We start from the raw sequence: 24,795 nt of genomic DNA, 5'->3' as shown, positions 1-24,795 counted from the left end.
ATAAGATGATAGAAAATACATAGCCCAAAATAACTCAATTCGGAATACTAAAATAGGAAATTACCAGAATAGAATTGTTGTCTCATAACTGTTTAAACAACCAATGTAATACACAAATGAAGCTAATTTGTGATGACAAACATTTTGTTTAAAAATAAAGAATTATTGATCAACTTAATAACACTTCCCTAAATGGTATTATGGCTTGATTTAACCAAATAATCAACAATTCTCTACTTATAATGACATATACCCAAGATAGATTACTAACATCTAATCTCATTATAATTCTCCTTTCTTTAATATTTAAGTTTAAACCAAGGCACTATATCCTCTTTTCGACAAAATGAACGCTTTTTGTTCCTATTATTAATGTTTATTTATTTGGCGGTGATGTTCCTTTTGTCCTTTGTATAACGATGTGAATATTTCCAAACTCGTTTACTAAACACCTGTCTATATGGACATTTTACATTTCAATGAACTTAGTCTATTTATACCTGTAAAATTATTACGTCAGGGATTTTGATATTATAGTGTTATTAAATGGCTGTTTCTTTATTGACTCTGGTATAGATTCTAGGTAAGTTGTATTGGCTCCTAAATCATATTAGCAACACATTCGGAAGTTTGCGCCAACAGATGCAAACCGCCCAACATAAGTTAGGTAATTTTACAGAAATGTTATTTAGAGCCACAAAAATAAATTTTGTGCATCCACTTTGAAATAATTAAAAATGTTAAATTGCGTGAAATAAAAAAAGGAAGATTTATTTTCAAGCCAACCATTTTTTTTAATCTAAAGTTACTATTTGAGTAACAGTGACAATTAACGTTTATCTATTCATTCAAGAACCGATAACTGTCTTCTGCGACTCCCTAGTTTCCAACTATTGAGAGTATAGTTCTATAAATCTAGCAATGAGACAAAGAAAACGAAAGTTATCATCCAATACCTCTTGTCTAAATCGATTTATTTTTAGTGATATAGGTCCTTATTATTGACCAATAGACCCCAAAATCAACAATGGTCAAATGAATTTCATTCTAGTCAGGCACACATACGGTCGAACAAACAGACCGACGCACCGAGCGATGACCATACGCTTCACAATGTAGAATCAAATTACTACAGTATACATTTGTCCTTAACAATTTCATTGATTCGTTTTCTAAATTTAAACTACACAGAAGTACCTGAAATGAATTCAGCAAGAGAATGCTCCCCTAAGTGTAGAAACTTTAATGTAATGCTCCATGATATTCGTACATAGTTCTTAAGAATCAACAGTTCGGAAGCAATACGTAAAACATTCAATGGATTCTTTAATGATCGATTTATCTGTTTTACCACAGCTTTTTAAAATTTACCTTTAAATTTGATGTTTCCCCTTTTATTTGACCCTTCCAAATTTTATTCAGCTTTGTTTGACATGCAGCATGTCCCATAAACTTCATCAATGTGAACTTTTCAGTTATTTCAAAAATCGTAGTTGAATTATATCTTTTCACTTCTGTCACCAACAGTTGGCGAGCGTGCTTTCTATCGTTTAAATATAACTCTGTCATCACACTGTATGCAAGGTCTTCGTAATGTCTAAAAAATATCATTACGAAATAAAGCATGAATACCATAATAACTGGCTTGCTGTAATTGCAGTGTTTATGTGCATGCATAGCACAAGTCTTAATTATAGTGCCCCTATTATAAACTCATCATAAATACCAGGATTAAAATTGTGTGTACGCCAGACGTGCTGTTTGTCGACAAAAGATTGGTCAGTGATACCTCAAACTATTTGCCAGTGTTTTAACACGATCATATCATCTATTTAAAAAGGCTAAATAAGAACACAATCAACAGAATTGTGTTGTTCTGAAACGTTCTTTTTAAAGATGTTTGCTTTCCGATTACATTTCAATTTAAAAAATAAAGCTTTTGTAACAGTATTCTTTAGTGTCTCTTCCCCACTAATTATGTTTTCGGTTGTTAGCACTAGGTCGATACTATTGCTGTCTGTCATATAAAAATAAGTAGATGTGGAAAGATTGCCAATAAGACAAATATCCACCAAAGTTCAAATGAAGTAGATGTGAGCAATTATAGGCAACCGTACGGCCTTCAACAATGTTTGAAATGATTTGTTTCATATTTTTCATGTCGTGGCCTATTATAGCCGACTAAACGGGATTGGGTTTTCTCATTGTTGAATGCCGTATGGTTGCCTATAACATGGTTCTTATCGTACATCCTCTATTATGTATAATGTTTATCGTTTTGCAACGGAAATATGCAAATCTGTGAAAACTTGAAAACAACACGTTTAATAATTTCATGCCTCCGAAGCGCTTTTCTGGATTTACCTTCATCAGGAACACTCAAAGCCAAACATTTGAAATCCGAGGGATGTATAAGTACCGAAACAGTTGAAGAGCTATATGACAAAAATACCTAGAACAAATAGCCAAATCCATCTAAGGTCAACTTTGCCTGAGGGAGTTGAAACCTTGGTTTCTTTATAAATTCAAAATTTATAAACGGGCAATTTTAGAAAAGTTTGTTATGAAATGACACGTATTGTTGGTTACATGAGACCTATGTAAAGTGTTTGATGTAAATTATATTCATAATGAAAAAAAATGTACAGTAATTTATGGCTTACCTAGAACTTTCCCATAAAGCAGTCTGTTCATCCATGAATGCTTCAGCGCTGGCGTTTTCAGCCAGCCTTTTAGCAAGTGAACTTGCAAATAATGCAGAACCTAGATGAGTCGTTTTAAAATACACACAGTTAGGAGCAGATAAAACATAATATAAATTAAATACAAATTAACGCCACGTCGAGTGTACATATTTCGTTTGTTTTCTTCAATGTTTTTTAGTTAATGCGCCATCACCAATTTTATGTTTACGCATGGACATCCGATAGAAGGCCGCGTGTGTCGTTTCGTCAGTAGGGGGTTTCGAAATTTTAGCTTGACGTTCTCTTAAAAGTAAACACACGTTTACTCTTCGTATTCACTAATTGGGAAAATTAAAAATAAACTACATTCTTTTGTTAAAGTTACTGTTGTTTGATAATTTGCATATATTACAATATACAACAACGGTTCATTTTCCATAACATTGAACACTATGATTCTCTCTTTTTTTTTTAGATTATTCATATATTGTAGTTCACAAATAGATACAATATCTCTTAACAGTAAAATATTTGCAGACATTATTTGAAAATACAGCAAGTTTGTATGTAAAAATAAGTTAATTTAGTGGTAAACATTCATATCAGCAGATGTGTTTGTCCACAGCTCACATAGAGTAAGTATCAATAAAATATAATAATAATAATATAAATGGAATAAAACCACTAATTCATAGTCCAATTTCTTTCTCTGTGAAATTCTGCAAATTCAAGCATTAATGCCTACGTTGTTTTAAGTTAAAAAAAAAAGTGGCAGCCATTTTATATCAAAAGTATACCTTATCCTGACTTGTGCTGAAAAATTCAAAATACTTTTAACAGCACATTAGAGCGTACTGGTTCCCAGAAGTTTGATGGTACAAAAACAAGTACTTATCACACTCTGTTTGCGAGTTTTGGTTCTCAACATTGTATATGAGTTTCAAAAAATTTGAATAAGTAAAACTTGAATTATAGTGCGGAAATGAAAAATGGAAAGGACAGAACGACGGACGATCAAAAGAACACTTAATGCCATCTTTGCCAAGCGGTGGTGGCATTAAAACACATTTTCTACCAGTACAGACGCAATTAGACAGTGCTTATTTGTTCCTATCAAACCTCAGTCAACAAAAAGATTATTATACAATGAATGTTTAATATAACACCTTTATGCTAGTATTTAATTTAGTCTAAAATTCATAAAAATTTCTCTTGGACACCCATTTGGATCCGCATTTATTATTCACTATGACTGTTAAAGACTGCTTTATATCCTTTTAATTACAGTAAAAAACTTACATATATAATCACCGTCTCTCTTCCAAAACAACATGGCCAAATCTCTGCGATTCATAAGCACTGCCCAGATAAACAGGTGCTTGAAAATATCATTTATACCTATCTCATCACCTGCAAAAGATCATCATCATCATCATGCAAACATTCAAAATGTGAATGCGAGAAGGAAAAATTCAAAGCAAGCTTGATGTAAAGTAAATCAGTTAAAAAAAAAGAAATTATTATTTATTGTCATTATGGCGAAATGATGTACAATGTAATTGTATTCTCCGTTTAGTCTCACCAGTTACAAAGCACATTTAAAAAAAATCAAAATCTAACGGTTCTTGTTATATTAGGAGCCCAATTGGATGACCTACAAACTGGTTTCAAACTATATCTGTGTCATAATGAATATTCATTTTTGCCTAAAACGGACGACTAATTGGTCAAAAATGACACTCTGGTGGAGAGTTTCCTCATTAGCAATTTACTCATTTCCTTATTTTTTTATATTGCATTTCAGGGAATTATCAACAAGAAAATGATACATGTAAATATTGGACATTTTATAGTTGATTTTGCATCAGCATTGTACAAGAAATAAACTCACGATGTTTATAGAATGTGGACAGTCGTCTATTTCAAACAAAAATGTTCTTATTTGCACAATAATTCGTTTCTCAAATCAATTCTCTCCTACGGTTGTTTTAAGATATATGTAGACATTCTATATGTTCATCTGCACTAACGACCTATCATAACTTGTCTGAGAAAAACGTGTTCCTTACTGATGTCTTATTTAAAAGCAGCAGATTCACGTCATGCTTATTATTTTTAAATTATCCATATCATTCGATATAGCTTAAGCTAATATTTTTTTTTGGCTGTGTGAAATATTTAAATCTTTTCTTCTAAAAAATTAACATACTTTATATTTAAACTTAATAAAAAAAACTTAATTTTTAGAGATAGTACGCTGAAAAGCTGAATTAAGTTGGATATTGCAATCTATGTTTTTTGAATATGGGACCTTCCGAGTTTGCAGAGCGTTTTTTATTTAAATAATTTTATAACAAAATATCTGTTCTTTTATGTCAAATTTAAATATCGTTTCATTTTCTCTTGTATTAGATATATGAAAAACATTAAAAAAAAAGTTATTGATATCCCTGTTTTGTTTTCCGGAATGTTTTAATCAACACATTAAATATGAAATCGCTATGTGCATTTGAATAGTAGTTATCCCCTTCAAAGTCTCTATTGACAGAGATGCATAATACAGGTACATGCACACATGTTCATGTGCAAGTTTAGCAAAGTGTTGAAAAGATATACGGTATACAAGAATCAGACACGATAAAATCTTCAATAAAATGACCTTTTAGAACTGTTTGACTCAAATTTGAATTATATATCGAGAAACATATTAACGAAATGTCCTCAGCCATGTCAATCGAAATAGGTTTGGTGATCACACATGGTAAATCTTGTGAAGGTTAATAAAAACATTAAATAGGCTATTGGGATATAAAAATCAATGAATGCAAATTTACCAAAAAAAAAAACCCAAAAAATATCTCTGCCATGACATTTGACATGTTGACATGTTGCTAGTGTATGATAGTTAATAAGGTTAATCACTTTCATAAAGATAACATTTCCATAGAAATAAGATTTGTAAAACTACGGATTTTCTTAATCATGTTAATGTTCGCAAATAACTGAATTTCCAGGATGAAACATTTTATGAATACACGAGAAAATAATGTTAACGTAGCAAGCTAAGAAGTCAGCACTTCTGTGTTGATATGAATTAAAATAATCATTGATTGACTGTTGAAAAAATTTGTTCAAAATTCTTAGGATTTTCTACCCTTTGAATGAAAATTTTGGGCCCTAAATGCAGTTCAACTTTGTACTTTATCTGACCTGTTTGCCTTTTTTTATTCGACCGTCACTAATGACTGGTTCATTTAAAGACGAAACACACGTCTGTTTGAATTTTAAGCCTGATATTTACGATAAGTTCATAAAAATACGGTTTTAATTTTTTAAACAATATATTTTACAACACAAATGAAAAAGATATTTTACAAAATCTGGAATGTGTGGGAGGAAGGGCTCAACTCAATTTTGAAGTGCAACTCATTGTTATCATTTACAAATGACCATTTGAATAATTGACATTAAAATGAGCTGTTAAAAATTACATAGCAACAGTAAAGTTTCGAGCTTGTTTGATGGAACTATCATTTACTATAAGAATGCAAATTTAAATAGTAAACTTAGTAGAAATGTTAAATAAGAGAGGAGAAAGATACCAGGGAGACATTCAAACTCTTAAGTCGAAAATAAACTGACAACACCATGGCTAAAAAAGAAAAAGACCAACGACAAAAAAATAGTACACAAATTACAACATAGAAAACTAAAGACTGAGCAACACGAACCCCACCAAAAACTGGGGGTGATCTAAGGTGCTCCGATAGAGTAGGCAGTTAAGTGATATATTATAAAACTTGAGGGATGATTTAAAGAAAACACATCGATAACAAATAAGAAGCAATCACGCAATTATTTCAAATTAAGGAAATACATATTAATGACATTCAACTCTTAATATTTCGACAATACCTTTCTCAAAGGGCTTCATTTCTTCGCTTCCGAGTATCTTTATCACAGCATCATTAATCATGTCCACAATTTTCTTTTGTTTAAGTGTATTATCCTTAAATATAATTAGTAATAATTTTAATCAAGAGCATATCTCAGATATCAGATGTTGCATCAAATTTAGATCTTTAAAAAATGGAGGTCCTTGTAGTTTTTATTGACCAATTGTATTATCTACATGATCTAATTGGTCTTTGTACAAATAACAAAAATTCCTTAAACAATTCGGTAAGAGTTTCTTCTACTTCTTTTTTCATGTTAAACCATTGCATATTCATCCAATGAATTCCATAGTTGTTTGGTGTTGGTAGGTTGTAGATTAAGGTTTATATTCTTATACGTTACATAGAAAAGTGTTGTTGACAATGTAAAGCTCACTCAGCTGTAGTAAAAATGAACGGGAATCTTGCACATACAAATGAGGATAAATATACCTGACGTCATACAAGTGAGAGGTTAAGCTGGCTATACAACCAGTTTTAATCCACCATTTTCTACATAAGAAAATGCCTGTACCAAGTCAGGAATAGTTCAGTTTTTTTTCCATTTGTTTGATGTGTTTGAGCATTTGATTTTGCCATTTGATTAGGGACTTTCCGTTTTGAATTTTCCTCGGAGTTCGGTATTTTTGTTATTTTACTTTTTAAACCGGCTGCAAGTCTTTTTTTTTTTAAAATCATAGTCGCAAACTGGGTAGTTCAGAATTAAAAGATTAATATTGATATAGCCTCCACACACGTATAAAGGTATATTTCTCTCAGTTTTTATATGATATTATAAATCTTGCGGTTACTATACATATTTAATTCAAAGAGTGTTGCTACTGACACGGAAGATTTTAAACTAACGATTCATCTTAGTAAAATTATTTATTTGTTCCTACATTCATATCAAGCACACAGCATACAGAAGTATTTTTTAGGGGGAATGAAAAATAGCAAGAATTATCCGCTATATAGATGATGTCCTCTTACTAAATAATAAACTGTTTGATGGCTGTGTTAAACGCATCTATCCCATCGAACTTGAAATAAAACATACAACTGATACGATTAAGTCTACTTTATATCTTGACTTAAATGAAGAAATTGATAATGACGGTCAATTGAGAACAAAACTTTACGACAAAAACAAAAACAAAACATTGTTTGTAGCTTCTCAGTTATTACTGTCCATTTCTATGTAGCAACATTCCAGCAGTGCTTGTATAGGACTTATATATCTTCCAATCGAAACGATATTCCAGAGCATGACTTTCTGTTATGATTTCTTTGGTAGATGGTTTCTACTTTAAATGAAGCTATTAAACTTCCAAGTCATGAAGTTATAGTCATCTCATCAATTATGTTAGGACGCAACCAGGAGTGTATATACATATTTAAAAAAGATGACAGAGTCGAAAGGAGAAGTGAATGTAGTTTCATACGGATGTGACGATAATCGAACTGCCACTGACTTTATAATATTCCTTTATTAAAACATAATGAAGTGGAAGCCATGTATGATAATGATGAACTTATAATCGCCTACATTGGGAAATGGAGTTGAAAATGTTCATCACATATATCGAGATATATATATATGAATGTACTGTTGTATGCCTTATTACATTTTGTTAAAGCAACTATAGAGTCTACATGTTGCTTGTATTTTCAATGTAGTGATGAAAATAATGTAAAACCCTTACCGATTAGAACAAGATATGTTTTGTTTTGAGTTTTACAGGAGATTTCTATTCTAAAGAAAAAAGTTCAACGATCTGAAGACAATCTGATTTTCATACTGTATCCACACTTAGCTTAAAAGGATCTGACAAGACACTGGTCTACTTTCTGTTCTGATAATACATTCGTCAGCAAAATATTTTTTTCTGCCTCTAATCATTTTATAGTAAGTAGAAAGAAGCCTTGTAAGATGGTTGTAAATGAAGCGTGGATACGTGATCTGTTTTGTATTCAGATTGCTAGTGTGACACTTACGTAATAAAAACAAAATCAAATATCGGATGGTGTTGTTATTTGTAGAACAATAATGTAATCATATAACTGTACCTTTAATTCTAGGAAAATATATTTTCCAAGGCAGCCGTTGGTCTGAAAGAAAAAAAATGACAATTGATATGAACATGATGAAAATGCATGGCAAATGCCGTATCCACTTACAGTAACAATCGTTGACTGTGGAACCGGTGTAAAATACTAATTGAAGGTCCTATGTATCACATGCAAAGTCATTATCAATGTTTTTTTTTAGTTTATTACATAATTACAAAAAATCTACTGGACCTTTCGTCGAAAGGGCATACTTGTAACAATTACTAATTAAGAATTCTTGTCTTTTGTGTACAATTTTAAAACTTTAAAATACACTTTAAATACATGTTCAAAGAATCAGTATGATAAAACGTTTAGTCCGATGTTAGATAATTTAAATTTAGGCAGTTTCAACATACTGACAATTAAGGATGTTCGCTACTTTTTTTTTACTTTTTGTCAGATATTTGGAATCCTCTAGATTTATCAATGTAGTGCCAAAAACAAATTTTGCTTGCTAACCCCTACGTTTCTTTTCATAATTTTATAACATATAGTTTAAAAAGACATTTTTAAAAATCTTATTAAATTCTTGTTATTTTTTCCTAGTTATTTTTAAAGAAATAAGGTGCCAATGTGAAATGTAAGAAAAATCTAGAGAAATTTATTTCCCGCCAAATTTTCAATTGGTTATATCTCAAAAACAAGGACACGGACATGTCATTTTTTTCCTTCTTTTTAAGTTGTGTTATTTGAATACTATCAATTTATAACAGTCTTTTGAAAAGTTTGTTATTTTTAAACAGAGGAGCGAACATTCTTAAGGTAAATTAAAATATTATTTCAATCACAGAAATATCCATGTACACATATTTTGAATATGATGATTGTTGCGGCTTACACAACAATAGTAGAAGTAAACAGGAATAAACATGTGTTTGCATGCATCATTCTTACAAATAAAATTGACAAACTTCAACATTTCATTATTTAGTGAAAACTCAAAAATGGGTCAAAACCATTATTATAATGATTTTACCCTTATTACAAGAACACACATTCGTCCTGTATAGTATTTGTGATTTAGCTTGAAATCTGTAGTCGTGATTACATAAACCGTAAATCCCATATCGTTTCTTTAAAAAAAAAAAAAAAACATTAACAAAAACATAGTTTTTTTCAAAATATAAAGAAAAGAAAATTCTGATAATATGCACAACATTGGTATGCGTACAGTATGAGTTTAATAGCTGATGTCAACTACATAAAGGTTTAGCAGGTTGATAATTGTCACATTGGCAATCATATCACTTGTTCTTATTATTATACTAATAGGAGTAGGCCACACATCAATGTCATTTTGTGCACGTTTGATTGGCCATCGGAAGGACAAACGGACAGATATACGGACCAATGGATCTGCAACCTGGTTTTTACATTTTTTATATGTTAAACCACAATCAGATGTGTCAATCTGACGAACAAACAAAGGACCAACATTTTTTGATAAGGGGTATGATTTCAGAGAAGTAGGGATTTCTATCAAAGGTCTAAATCTAAATTGTACTTTAGATTTTGACCTTGTCTCAATTTCTTGCCTATGTTAGAAAACTCCAAGTTTAAATCAGAAGACACTATGTCTCAATGAATAGTTGTGCATGAGTTACATGAAATAACCAATTATGCTCAATTAAGAAAAGAAAGAAAAAAAAAACACTCGTAAAAGAGAAAAGATACCAGAGAGACATTCAAACTCATAAGTCGAAAAAATAAACTGACAACGCCATGGCAAAAAAAGAAAAAGACCAACAGACAAACAATAGTACACAAAACACAACATAGAAAAATAAAGACTGAGTAACACGAACCCCGCATATAACTGAGGGTGATCTCAGGTGCTGCCGAAGGGTAAGCAGATCCTGTTCCACATGTGGAACCCGTCCGTAAGAAGTCCCATTTCGCTTCATCAAAAAGAGTTAAAGCCGTGAGAATATGATGTAACTTTTTGAAAAAAAATTAAGACTATAAGATTTTAAACATGTAGCAAAATATGGATAATATGTTAACAGATAACTCCCAAAAGAGATTGTTCAGGTACATACAAAGCAATGATGGCGAGGACGTATCATCTTTTCGATATAGTGGGGCTACGTTGGTGTCACTGTGGCAGCAGGAACTGCGTATCTTTTATGAGCACTTGTGTTTACACACGGTTTTTTATTACTCAATCAATATTTGTATGTGTAGTGATTTGTGGACTGTTGGTTTTCATTTTGGCGTTCTACTTTTAAGCCATTGCATTGTCTTTCTCTATATGTGTATTGCACGCTTAGATTTTTTCTCTTTTTTGCAGAAAAGATAAGAAATAAAAAAAAAAAAAAAAATGAAAATAAAAATACAGGAAAAACTCCAAACGATTACAAACTTGGCTTTACATTAATCATAATATTGATGAACATAATGATAATAACACGATGATAATGATAGCAATTTCAAAAGGTCTTTGTGTTGTATACTTGGACTGTGAACATCATCGAATACTGTTCAATCATTATCGAATCCGTAATCTGAAAATATCATTTAATCAACAAATGTTTAAATATATTCACATGTAAATGTTCTCAGCATGTGAAAAAGTTTTTGAGAAGATAGTATTCATTCAAACCTGAAAGATAATACGGTAATTCATTCAGATGACAATAATCACCAATCAACAGAGAGTTTATAATCAAATTGGAATTTATCAGTTCAATAAAGATTATTTGATTTCATTTACCGAATCGGCAACAAAATGTCATTAATATATAAATATTTGACACATGGCCGTGCTATGCGGCACATCTTTTTTGAGGTATACGCTCTACACTGGTTAGATATACAAGCATGTATAACATATACGTAAATTTTAACTTACCTCATATAAGCCTTCAAGTGAGTGATCTAAGAAAGTTTTATACAGTTCCTTGTCCAAAATATATTCGAGCACTTGCCTAACTAAATCAATCCTATCGTCCTTCAATGCATTGGTGAATAGCTTTGATAATTTGCTCTCTTTTATGCATAGTTTTTTCTATAAAAATATTACCAAATTTATTTTATGATTAACTATACAATGTAGAATGTATGTTGTTATGGACATAATTTACACATATATCGAATCAGATGGTCTAAACAATATAACGTACAAAAAAAAACCAATACCATTTACATTAAACAGAACATAATATGGTACAGATCGGTTTTGGGATATCTGTTGCATGAAAAAATAGTTTTAAAATAAAGAGAAGTGGTTATCCGAATAAATAACGTAGCTTTTAGCAAATATAGGTAACTGTATAGCCTTCAACAATGAGCAAACTCCATACCGTATAGTCAATTATACAAGGCCTGACATGACTAAATGTGAAACAATTAAAACAAAAACGTCAAAGGCTTGATCAGTGAAAGAACAATAAAAGAAACACATATATAACAGACAGCAACCAACAGCAATCACTGAGGTACAGACTCTTGACTCAGGTACATATATAATATGGTGGGGTTAAACATTTTGAGCGCTTAACCCTTTCCCTAACCTGGGACATTGGTGTAGCAGTATAGAATAGGAACAAAATGCAAAACTCTTTTGGAAAAATATAGACCTCTCAGATTGGTGCGAAGCACAAACACAAATAGCATGAATACAAAAGAGGGACGAAAGATTCCAGAGGGACAGTCAAACTCATAGATCGAAAACAAACTGACAACGCCATGGCCAAAAACAAAAAGACAAACAGACAAATAATAGTACAGATGACACAACATAGAAAACTAAAGACTAAGCAACACGAACCCCACCAAAAACTAGGGGTGATCTCAGGTGCTCCGGAAGGGTAAGCAGATCCTGCTCCACATGTGGCACCCGTCGTGTTGCTTATGTTATTACAAATCCGGTAAATAGTCTTATTCGGTAGGTCACATTCGTGAAAAAGTAAGGGTATTGTAGTTACGACATAAGGAACATATCCGATATCATCTGTGAAACGGTTATTCCATAACGGTCAACCAACTCGTGATGGCGTCCGTAAAATTTACGAAGGGATGATTTCAACGTCACCATTTGGAACTCTTGGTTAAATAGCTTCCTTGTGAGCAGCAATCCTTTATCAAGGAAATCATGATAGGAAATACAAGCCCGGGAATATCGTATCAATTGGGAGATATATACTCCGTATTCAGGCGGTGCTGGAATGTTGCTACATAGAAATGGAAAGTTCACAATTGGGAAGCTGAAATCATCTCTTTTGTCGTAAAGTTTTGTTTTCAACCGACCCTCATTTTCAATTTCTAGATGTAAGTCAAGATATGAGGCAGGCTTAACTGTATCTGTAGTATCCTCTATCTCTAGTTCGATGGTATAGATTCGTTCAACATTGTCACCAAATTTTGTATTATTTAGTGAGAGAACATCATCTATATAGCGGAATGTAAAGTTAAAGGATATTGCTAACTTCTTATCTTTCTTCCTAAGAAGTTCCTGTATGAAGTCAGCCCCAAGACAAGATACTTGTATCTACGTTTGCCATTCTTTTTAATGAAACAAAGTAATACCGACTCTTTCAATTTGTCGTTTAGTTTGGAATGGGGAACACTTGTGTAAAGTGTAGAAAAGTCAAATGTTTTAATACTATTGCAAGATGAGAGAGTCTTAGATTGTATGTACTCTAAAAGATCTTTGGAATTTTTTAGTATCCACATTTGATTCACGCCACCTCTAGAAAAGGCAGTTTCACAATAACTTTGGAGCCCGGCTTTGATTGCTAATAAAATAGATGTTAATAATTTTGAAAGAGGTTTCGTGGAGCACTTGGAAGACCCAGCAATATACCGTTGTTTGTAAGGACACTTATGTAGTTTAGGTATCCAATACAGTGATGGAAGATCCAGTTCTTCATCTTTGGTTGAAATTCCAAAGGAATATAGAACAGACCTATGATTATCCAGGATTTCCTCTTTAGTAAGTGTCGTGAGGGTATATGTTGAGTTTCCAAATGAATTGTCAATACCTAATTCATTTATCAAGCAGTTTATGTAATGATATTTACACACAAAAACAATGTTGTTTGGGGCTTTATCTGCGGGGACAACAACATATTTGTCATGGAGGTAGGACAAGTGTTTTGCAACACTTGGGTCTTAGAAAATTGACGTAGCGTGGGTATTGATAGAACCATTTAGTTTCTTAATTCGGATTTGTATCAACGACCTCACAGCCTTAAACCATTCGGAAAGAGTATCTACGTCTTCTTTCTCGCGTTTAGCCAATTGCCTGGCATAATCCTCGACTGAATCCATCAGTATTTTGAAGTTGTATTTCCAATTGATGGATTAAGGCTCACGATATTTCGGACCTTTGGATAACAAATTTCGCAGGAAAGTGTTATTGACAATGTTGAGGTCTCCGGTAATAACGTGGCCAGCCGGATTAAATGTGAGTTGGGAACTAGCACAGGTGCAATCAGGAGGTTTAGACTTGAAGTCGTCAATGTTGAGATCCTGCAAAACGTGTTTGTAATTGAAAATTATAGTTGAAATTGGTTTGGTATAGGTATAAGAAATTATTGATACAGACTGATCTTTAAAATAAGGAGGTATTTTCGACTGAACTAATTTATGATGAAGGATATTGCCTAAGTTGACGCCATCGAGACCTTTGTTGGCAAAGGAAAGTTTAAGAAAAGATCTTTTCTCTTTTTTCATTTTTTCCAAAAATATAAACCCTTCAGATTGGTACGAATCACAAACACAAATAGCATGAATACAAAAGACACAAAGCACCAATATCTGCGCTCTCATAACTTCGTTTGTGACTTTGAGACCATAATGCAAATTATAACTAAATTTTTACTTAACAAAACATCGCGACGCAGATTAAATCTAATTCAAAGATTTTCAAATTTTCTTCAACATCCTATCTAATCTCTATTTGATGACCTCTTGTAGCAAGGACAATCTCAGCTAGACTACACCACTTTTGTTAAGCTGTTAAGCTGTATTACTTTTGTAAAAACTGTTTTAGATCAAGCACTGTTGTTACAGCACAATTAAGTAGCATCAAAGTTGAGCCTTTGCTGAATCAATACCACTCTATTTGTCAGAGCGCAGAATCAGTCTAGCAGCAAGTAGTTTACAAAGAAGGAACATGATAGCTGAAATTTTATTGGCGAGGAATGGATAAAAATCAAATTGTTACAATTATATTTACCTGTAACTTTTCCAAAACTTTGCTGTTTTCTAATTTAAATATTTCCTTCTCTGTAATGTCAGGTCTGTTCCATAAATCAGCAAAATGTAATATGTTATCTGTGAGCTTGTCTTCATTCTTTTCGTCTAAAAGTGGTCAGTTTAGTATGTTACCATAATACGTTTTATATCTATTCAATGGCATTTAACATTTGAAAGAGTCTAAATTCGCAGGTTAAATATTTGTGGTTGATTGACATTAAATGAAATATTGTGCACCGACTTATTTCACTGTTTAAATAGTTTCTTTGGAAATGAACATGTCTTGTTGTGCATGTCCTTATTTTGTGTTCGTGTCAAAACCGAACCAAATAAAATAACAATGCGTATCATGTACCGAATTATATACGGACGCTGTTCAAATTGAGCATAACGATAAACACATCAATGGTAATGAATATTCTACTGGAATGTGTCTTCTTACTTCGATTTGAGTGACGATAGTGAACAACTTTTTATTTCCAGATGAATATCATTTACATCATAAACATCATAAACAAATGTGGTGGTTTTGTCGGTCCCTTTAATTTCACCATAAACGTATAATAAGTAATTCTACGACTACATATATTTTTAAAATGTTACCAAGGTAAATATTTTTTAGATCGGTGCATGATTTTAAATCAAAAGAAACCGCATTGGCATCCCCTTTAAGAACCAACAAAAAATTGAATAAAAATTCAACACAAAAAATACCGAACTTCAAGGAAAATTTAAAACGGAAAGTCCCTTAACAATTGGCAAAGTCAAAAGCTCAAACACATCAAAAGAATGGAAAACAACGGACTTGGTACAGGTATTTCCTTATGCAGAAAATGGTGGATTAGACCTGGTTTAATAACTGTACACAAATGCAGCTTTATTAAATGCAAAACAATCCGTCCTGAGAAGTCAAAACTATTGATTCAAAATACAGATTTAACATTAAAAAAAAAAGATAACTGTACACAATGTATATGCAAAAAACAATGCATACATATGACAGCAATAAAACAATTCATAGAAAAGACTTGATTAAACTCGTAATTGTATAGTTGTAGATAAAGTTATAATACGAATTGGATACTTCTTTCTTTAAAATTTTAGAATTTTAGGGTTATTAAAGCGTGGAATATGCCCACAGTTTGATTATGAAGAGTACTTGAATCAACTCTTTACTCTCAAATTAGATTACAAAAAAGTATCATTCAATTTTGAAATAAAAAATACATGACTGGACTGGCCAATCCGACTCTTATTAAAACTCAGCGTTTACAATGTATGGAGTCTCGTTTGTCAATATACTGTCAAAATTGTTGTGTTATTTTTTTTCCTATTGTGTTGTCTAGATATAAGAAGATGTGGTATGAGTGCCAATGAGACAACTCTCCATCCAAGTCACAATTTGTAAAAGTAAACCATTATAGGTCAAAGTACGGTCTTCAACACGGAGCCTTGGCTCACACCGAACAGCAAGCTATAAAGGGCCCCAAAAATTACAAGTGTAAAACCATTCAAACGGGAAAATCAACGGTCTAATCTATATAAAAAACGAGAAACGAGAAACACTTATGAACCACATCAACAAAACGACAACTAATGAACACCAGATTCCTGACTTAGGACAGGTGCAAACAAATGCAGCTGGTTTAAACGTTTTAATAGGTACCAACCTTCACCCTTATCTAAAACAATAGTGTAACATCACAACACAGAAAGACACACTATAAAATATTAATTGAAATGGCTTAACTCAATCAAATGTTATATTAACACAAGTGAACATACACTGAACGAATAAATTCGATCTATGCCAATGTAAATACAAAATCAATAAAGTAAAATAAGGGGTGAATAAATAAAGGCAAATGTAGTATACCGCTGTGAGATGTTAAACAATTTAAAAAAAAACAACAATAACATTGAACAAAAAGCCGCCAAATACAATAATATACACAGGTAAGTGAAAATAATTTTGTTGTAAGGTATACAGTTTAAATAGAGAACGGAAATATTTTTATACAAAAATAAATAATTTTGTTATTCATAGTACGAAGAAGTAAAAATTTATAGTCATACCAAACACTTATCAAAGCTGGTATATAGACGAGATATAACCCTGAATGCGTAAACATTAAATAACAAAAAAGCATAACAAATAGTATCAACAGGTCAAATTAACAAGAAAGTACGATTTGAGAGTACTTGCAGTTACTGACAGCTAGTTAAAAGCCAAAACAATTAATAATAAAAAATCATGCATCAGAGACTTAAATCAACGAAAACACATCCTTAATTCTAACCTGTTATTTCATTCCATTGATAGTATTTTATTTAAGCAGATATACTCTTTTGGTATTTATACATGAAATTTTGCATTGGAATTGATGTTTTTGATCATTTTTACTTATTAGTTTTATACAAAATGAGTGTGTACTGATCAAGATGATATAAGTTGATTTGGGTTGCAGATAAAACAAAAATTGTATGTAAATATATTGAATTTCGTATTAATAAAATGTATGTTTTCTTCCTAAAAACAATGTTGTAATATATGGGCATGTATTGTCACTTTGATAAGTGATGTAAACAGTTCTTTAAGAATGTATGCTAATAAGATAATCAAACCTAAGTAAAATACGTCAAATAATATATCCTGAATTGTTCTGTCTAAGGTGTATGCTGTTTCATGTACAGAGTACACATGAATCTGAAAATAATAAATAAAATTTCTAATGATAAAAAACAGTTTTCTGTATTTTTGCTATGTTATAAAGCAACATTGCCTCCTTTTAATTACTGATCGCGTCATTAGTATCATAACCTTTTTTTATTCTGCAATTTAAATACAATTTATAGCCTCTTCTTTTTTCAATTAACAAGAAAGCAGATAAATAAACCTATAGATAAATTCGTCATAGATACCAGGCTTATAACTGTGTACACCAGACAAGCGTTTCTTCTACAAAAGACTCATCAGTAAAACTCGAATCAAGATACATTTGTAGTTAAAAAGGTCAAATAAAGTACATGGCTGAATAGCATAGCGGACCCGAAATTACGAAACGTTTTGCCCAATACAGCTAAGGTTATCTATTCCGGAGGTAGAAAACCTCAACATGCTGAAGTATTTTCAAGAATTCTAAATTAATACCTACTACCATAACAAATGCTTAAATCCTATTTAATGTCAAAAAATTATTTTTCCAGTAGAGAGTAATTGATTGCTTCTTAAAATTTGAAATGGTGATTATTCAAATGTAATAAATATGAAGAAGCTTGCAGAACTTGAATAAGCCAACATTTAAAAGCATGTGTTTTGATTTCCTTTAAAATGTGTATATAATTTATGCAAACACAGCCAATATTGGAATTTTAATTTTTAAGTCGGGACAAATTGTTTTGAGATGAAACATTATTTAAAAATCCGTTCTTTTGAAATAACCAAAATACAGTTTTTTAATGAAATTAAAGAGCAGTTGAAACCTAGGTTCCATTTTAAAAGTAACCAAATTGTTATTCATGCACATGCTAATGGAAAAGGTCATGTTTTAAGATATTATCTTTAATGTGTTTTTAGCGGACATACTTGATCAATATATAATGCATACCGATTTCGAATTTCCCGCCATTTCATCCTGTAGTTGCGTTATTAACTCCTCACATTTAGTTTGTATTGTATTCGACTCTTCATCATTTGAACCATAAAGCATTTTTGCTGCTTCTATCAATTCAGATTTAAATTCCTTACTATAAATATACCAAAGACATAGTGATGATGGATATATTCTTATGAATAAACATGTACATCATATATAAAGACAACATTTGTTTAGTTTAGGATTCATCAAATCTTATACCTTCTACAGTTAAACATGTTTCGATCGCTTAACCCGTATTGTATCCAGGACAGGGATTTAATAGCACAATAAACGAACAAGCCAAGCTGTAAGAATCGGTTGCAACTAGCTTGAGACATCAGATTGATATAAAGCACAGAAAAATGACCTACAAAGTTACGAAAAGCAAAGAATACCCATAAAAGATTAACTCACAGTTAATCCCAGTTACGGAACATAAGTTTAAAGCCAATTTCTTCTTATAAATAAATCACTAACCTGCTGTTATTCATACCCATTCTGAATCCCTTACATATAAAGTCTGCCGCTTTCCCAGACCCATCTATGACCAAAACAGGAAAACTCCTTTTTAAATTCTCCATAGCGGCTTCGAACGAGCCTTCCTCGCCACCAACAAGCATAACTATCAACGGGATCTCTAAGTGTTCTATTGTCAAAAATAAATGACATGTACTTTAACAATTAGTTTACTTCTTTTAATTCAATGATAAACTGTTATAAGCATATATCTGTTTTCCGATTTTGCAAGATGTACATTTGCCAGCAGTAGATCTTGCAAACATAAATTGTCTTATTAAGTTTTGGTGTTTAATGTCACTTTCAGCATTATTGGTTATTTCGTGGTGGAGGAAGACGTGGTGCCCGGACGTATTTCCGACCTTTGGCAGGAAAACTAGCTTTTTTATACATTTATGTTAAAATTTAGTGATCAATGTTTGTCATGTTAAAAACAATATTGAATCTTCGTATTAAATATGTTACAGTGTTAAACTGATAGCCTTCAAGAATAGAATTATTTATCGGATCGACAAGTTTACGCAGATTTTCATATCTAACTGACTGTTTGGCTTTAGTTGGTAGTACTTCTCTTGTGTAAATAGAATACGTGTGAACAGTTCTAATTGTAATTAATGACTACTTGATTGTATATGTACAATAACGCAATAAATGCATTGACATTACAAAGGTAACGTTAGTTACAATGACTTAACTAATAGCGGCAAATCCTCGACACTGATGGTGCCGAGAAGTGAAAATGATAAAAATTCTTTATAAATACATAGATATCGCAAATATTCACAGTTAAACTTAAGGTCAGTGTATGTAGAAAATAAATATCACTAGGAAAATTAAAATCCGTATAAGTATGAAATTAAGACATCAATTGGCGAATCTTTTCCCTGGTGTCCTACTTTGATTTACGTTCTTTGGTGTCAAATGTTGATTGAAACAAATCGCAAGAAACCTCTGTCGGATATACCTTTGAAATTGGACGATTTGTATGTCCATTGTTTGTACGCAAGTTCACTGCTCTAACGAGTCCATCCTTGCCAACCAATTGTTTATCTACAATGGTTAGCTTCCAATTAATTCTAGGCAAATCTTCATGTATTTGAACCACATCACCAATTTTGTCTAAAAGTCGTGTGGTATTCTCTTAATGATGTAAGATATTCATTCTTCCATCTTCGCCTAAAATGTTGAATAATGTTATGCTGATCCTGTAGACGTTGATCCAAGTTGTTATGTGTATTTGGTTCAAATTCAATCAAATTGTTCATGTGTGTAGACGGATACGGTAAACACCTTATTCTCCGGCCCGAAGAAGATGAGAAGGTGTCAATGGTTCAGGTTCGTTGACATCTGATGTAACGTACGTGATTGGTCGGTCGTTCAATGTAGATTCAATCTCAGTGATGACTGTCTGTAATGTTTCCATGCGTATACCTTTACAAGATTTACTCTCTAATACTTTTTTTTAAAGTTGTGTTGATTAGTCTGATCATACGCTCCAAGAATCATTCGTACCAAGGTGCTCCTGTTGGAATAAATACCATCCTGTTCCTTGATTTTGTTATTTTTCTTGTAAAGATTGCGAATTCATTATCTGTTGAATATCAGTACTGGTGGCTATACAGGTTGATGCATTGTCTGAAATCATTGTTTTTGGTAACTATCTACGACTTACAAATCTTCTGAATGCTAAAATAAAAGACTCCTCTGTCAAGTCTGAAACGATCTCTAAATGTACGGCTCTAGTAGAGGCGCAAGTAAATAAACAGATGTAAACTTTAGCTGTTAAATTATCGGAATTATTTTACATAAAGTGGTCCTGCAAAGTCTATGCCTGTCACGGTAAACGGAAATGTACATTGAACTCTATCTTAAGCTAGTGGTGGCGGGTCCGGTTTTGATAAGCCTTCCGGCACATAGGCTTATCAAAAACCGGACCCGCTATCACTACCTTGTTAATTCTGCCTCCGCATCTCCAAATGTGCTGGTCGTCTTTACAAAGTTTCAACTGTTTAAATATTGACGGACTTTTAGTCGAATTGATGTGATGAAATGAATTATCCTGAGTGCTCTTGATCCATAATAATGTTGAATGGTTAATTTCCTCTACCGTTAGTGCTGATGTTTTCCTTTAATTCTTTTGAAGTTTGCAATGCTGGATAAATCTAAGAATATTTGCGGTAATTCTTAGAAGTCTCCTTAAACTACTGAAATGGTCTAAATCACTAATCCGGTGAAGTCTCGATTCTTCATTCTGATTCTGTGTTGATGTGAGTAATGACAAAATTGTCATATTCAGCATTTGTTAGCAATGCCATTTTGTTTCCGTTCCATATCGGCCATTCAGTTTCGTTGATAATCCAATTTGGTCCCTGTGTCCATAATTCGTTGTTCAGAAATTTATCTGTAGGTGTAGATGTACCTCTTGTTTGTAAATTTGCAGGGTTCATGTTCGTCGGGCAATATTTCGACTATGCATTTTGACTAGCATCGGTCAATACATGTAGTTTCCTTAACTTGGTGTTGATATTTACAGATGATTCATTGGTGAAATAAAATCTCGGTACTTCAAGTGTGACTGCTTTTGTTAATTCTCCAATAAAGCGTACCATTTACTCTTTATATCATCTGGTAAGAGCTCATCACAGTCAAATTTCCTCTCCCATATAGTCTGCATCAAAATCGTAGCTCGCACGATGATTTGGCATAATACTCATAACGGGTCAAATATCCTTGACGACTGTTGAATAATGTACCTCTTGGTAACAGATTTCTCGTTATCAATTGTAATACTGTTTTGAAACGATATAGTGTCAGTTTCAGTGTTCCCTCGAAGTCCCAAAATGTTAAAAGTTTTGTCCTTGTCCATGCAATCCTCAGACTCTGCTATATTGCGTAGTTTCATATTATTTGATGTCCAAGACTTAAGATTAAATCCTCCTTTGGATAAAAGTTGACGTGATTCTTTATAAAACAATAGTAAATTTTCCTCGCTATGAAAGCTCGACAAAACGTTGTCCACATACAAGTTTCTCTTCAATACTCTAGCAGTATCTGACAAATTATTTTTCAGATGTTTCATGAATGTGGCATTCAACATGAATAAAGAACAAGTTGTTCCAAATAGAACTACTCGGAAACGATAGGTGAGTAGTGGACTAGTAGGGTCGCTCGGATCGCTCAACCAAAGAAATCTTGTTACTTCTCGGTCTTCTTCGTCTAATTGAATCTGTAAAAACGTCTTCTCGATATCCGTTGTTTCTGCGAAATTGTGTAGTCTAAATCTTGTGATAATTCCTGTCAAATCATTTATAAGTGGTGGTACTGACATGAGTCAATCATTCAAGCTGGCTGTGTCTGGTGATTCTCTACAGCTACAATCGTAAACTATGCGTATGGGGTTGTTGTTGAGTCGTTTTTAACAGCATGATGTGGAATGTTATCAATTCTTGTACCTCTGTCGGTTTCCTCATTAACCTTCTCATCAAATCCACGCTTTTCTTGATCTTTAATTATACTTCCGTATATTTTCAGCATGTCTTGGTCCTTACTGAGCTTGTTTATTAAATTTTCATTACGATGTTTTGTTATATTGTAGTTAGTTCATAAGTCCTGAAAATCGTCTTTCCACGGTAATTTGGCAATATATCGATTATCTTTGTACATAATACTAGATTTCTGATATGTTTCATAAAAATCTCTGTCTGTCTGTGTTGACTCATCGTCTGCTCTATCTCCCATGGATTTCAGCTTCCAAAACTCTCTAAAGCAATCTCCTCTTTCTTATGCTGCACCAAAATATTCATCATTGCTGCTGCAACTGTATTACCTGTTGTGTTGATCATTGGTCCTGATAATAAATATCCAATTTTTGATTTCACAGCTGTTGAACCATTTCCGCGGATTATATTGTTTTCCACAATGTCCCAATAGTGTTCTGCGCCTATTAACAAAGAAATCTCAAATTTATCTTCTTCACATACGGGGTGTGCTTATCTTAAACCTTGTAAATAAGGAAGTTTAGATGCTTCGTAATTCATTCGATTCTCTAAAGGGGTAGCTATTGTGGGTACAATAAACACTTCCATTGGTGTATTTTTCCTTGTTGGGTTTCCAACTCAATAACCGCTTTATCAAGGTTACGTACGTTCCTGTTTGCGTCTCCAAATGCAGCTAGACTGACTGTGGTGGTTTCCTTTGGTGTAATTTGTAATTTTGTGGCTGAATATTCGGAAATGAAAGATTTCTGTGAACCTTCGTCTAGCAGTATATTTGCAGCTACGGTCTGGTTTCCTGTCCAAACTGGTGAAACTGCTGTTTTCAGTAGTACATCAGCTCTAGATTGCATGGGCAATGTTGACGAAGTGTAAAATATAGATGCGTTACTATTTCCCTCTTCGATATCGACTGTATTTACAGATGCAGTTGTCTGCTCATCGTGTAATGTTGCTTTGTCTTTATTACATAGGCTTGTGTGCTGTTTGTTATTACATTTACGGCATTTAAATTTAGAACGGCATTCTGAAATTTTTAGATTTCCGAGACAATTGAAACAAAGGTTTTTCTGTTAACAATGGTAAAGTGTTTTTCATAGTTTACAATGTTTGTACAATCTACTGACGAATGCGACTGTTTGCAATATACACATGGTTTAGCTGTCAAGCGTGTATTCATGGTCTTGCTCTGATTGCCCCAAAATTGTTGTTTATTTGTGATTGTCTTAGGTACGGCTCCCGTGTGAAAAGACGCAGCTGATGTCATATTATCGGACATATTAACATTACAAGCCTCTTGTACATACATCTTCTTTGATAAAGCTTCACGCAGCGATATTATATCCCGGCTATTTTTTCCGTGTCCCCGTGTTAAGTTTTTCCTCATTTCTGCTGGTAGTTTCCCGAAAACAATGGGTACAAGAAGAGATCCATATGTATCTTGCGTCTGACTGAGGGATTCAAGTCCCCTGTTCGCTTCCAATCTGTCATAAAATGACTTAATACATCTTAGGGTAAATGAAGGACTTGGTAAATCAAGAAGATTTTGCGCTGATAATTTTCTGTTGTTGTCTGTAACGCTCCTTTAGTAAATTACTTGCTTGGTCATAGTTTGGGTTGGTGAGGGCTAACCCTGTAATACATTGTTCTGCTTCGTATTGGAGTTGTGAATTTAGATAACTAAACTTTTGTATGTTTGTAAGGGCAAGGTTCTGGTGAGCGGTTGATTCAAACGAATCCCAAAATGTCTGCCAGTGTAAAATATCCCCCGAAAATGAAGGCAAGTACAATTTTGGTAGTCTGTGATCGAAATTCGGAGAAGGGTTATAACTTGCGTTTGCTCCGTGATTGACAAAAGTGTTTTAAAGAGCATCCTGTGTCTGATTTGTGTTGTGATTAATATTGCTAGTTGTTGGAAATGTTGAGATATGTGCTGCTGGACCTTGATTTAAAAAATCACTCACCGTAGGTTTAAGAACGCTAGCCCCTGAGTTTGATATTACGTCCTATTATTTATTTATTTGTGAATTGACATTCTAAATGTAAATTGTATTCGTCACTATCCAATATTTCCTGTTCCATATCTCCGACTTCTGTTCCATCTAAAATCTGTGTCCAAAGTTTCAAGTAAGTTCCTCTTCTTCATCAGTGTTTTTGATTTTCGATGTCATTTTCCGAAATTTTGTCGTTAGTCCTATTTATTAGTCTTGTGACA

At 32.7% G+C, this 24,795-nt stretch overlaps 2 protein-coding genes across 2 annotated transcripts in view; both read right to left on the bottom strand.

Annotated features, from left to right (window-relative positions):
- LOC127717889 (transient receptor potential cation channel subfamily M member 1-like) overlaps positions 1-24,795 on the bottom strand; it is a 156,138-nt gene that overhangs the window by 16,551 nt on the left and 114,792 nt on the right. The gene's annotated exons all lie outside the window — the stretch shown is intronic.
- LOC127717891 (transient receptor potential cation channel subfamily M member 1-like) overlaps positions 1-24,795 on the bottom strand; it is a 49,290-nt gene that overhangs the window by 16,551 nt on the left and 7,944 nt on the right. The window contains exons 5-14 of the mRNA XM_052223749.1: positions 19,051-19,219; positions 18,544-18,682; positions 17,561-17,642; positions 14,916-15,040; positions 11,586-11,741; positions 8,690-8,731; positions 6,600-6,693; positions 3,984-4,094; positions 2,664-2,763; positions 1,372-1,597 (exon numbers count right to left, since the gene is read on the bottom strand). Of these exons, the coding sequence (XP_052079709.1) occupies positions 1,372-1,597; positions 2,664-2,763; positions 3,984-4,094; positions 6,600-6,693; positions 8,690-8,731; positions 11,586-11,741; positions 14,916-15,040; positions 17,561-17,642; positions 18,544-18,682; positions 19,051-19,219 (1,244 nt within the window). The remainder of the gene's footprint in view (positions 1-1,371; positions 1,598-2,663; positions 2,764-3,983; positions 4,095-6,599; positions 6,694-8,689; positions 8,732-11,585; positions 11,742-14,915; positions 15,041-17,560; positions 17,643-18,543; positions 18,683-19,050; positions 19,220-24,795) is intronic.

This window comes from Mytilus californianus, unplaced genomic scaffold (genome assembly GCF_021869535.1).
Source record: "Mytilus californianus isolate M0D057914Y unplaced genomic scaffold, xbMytCali1.0.p SCAF_10, whole genome shotgun sequence".
NCBI lineage: Eukaryota > Metazoa > Mollusca > Bivalvia > Mytilida > Mytilidae > Mytilus > Mytilus californianus.
Note: the sequence above shows the minus strand (reverse complement) of the source record. Positions and strands in the feature narration are given on the sequence as shown.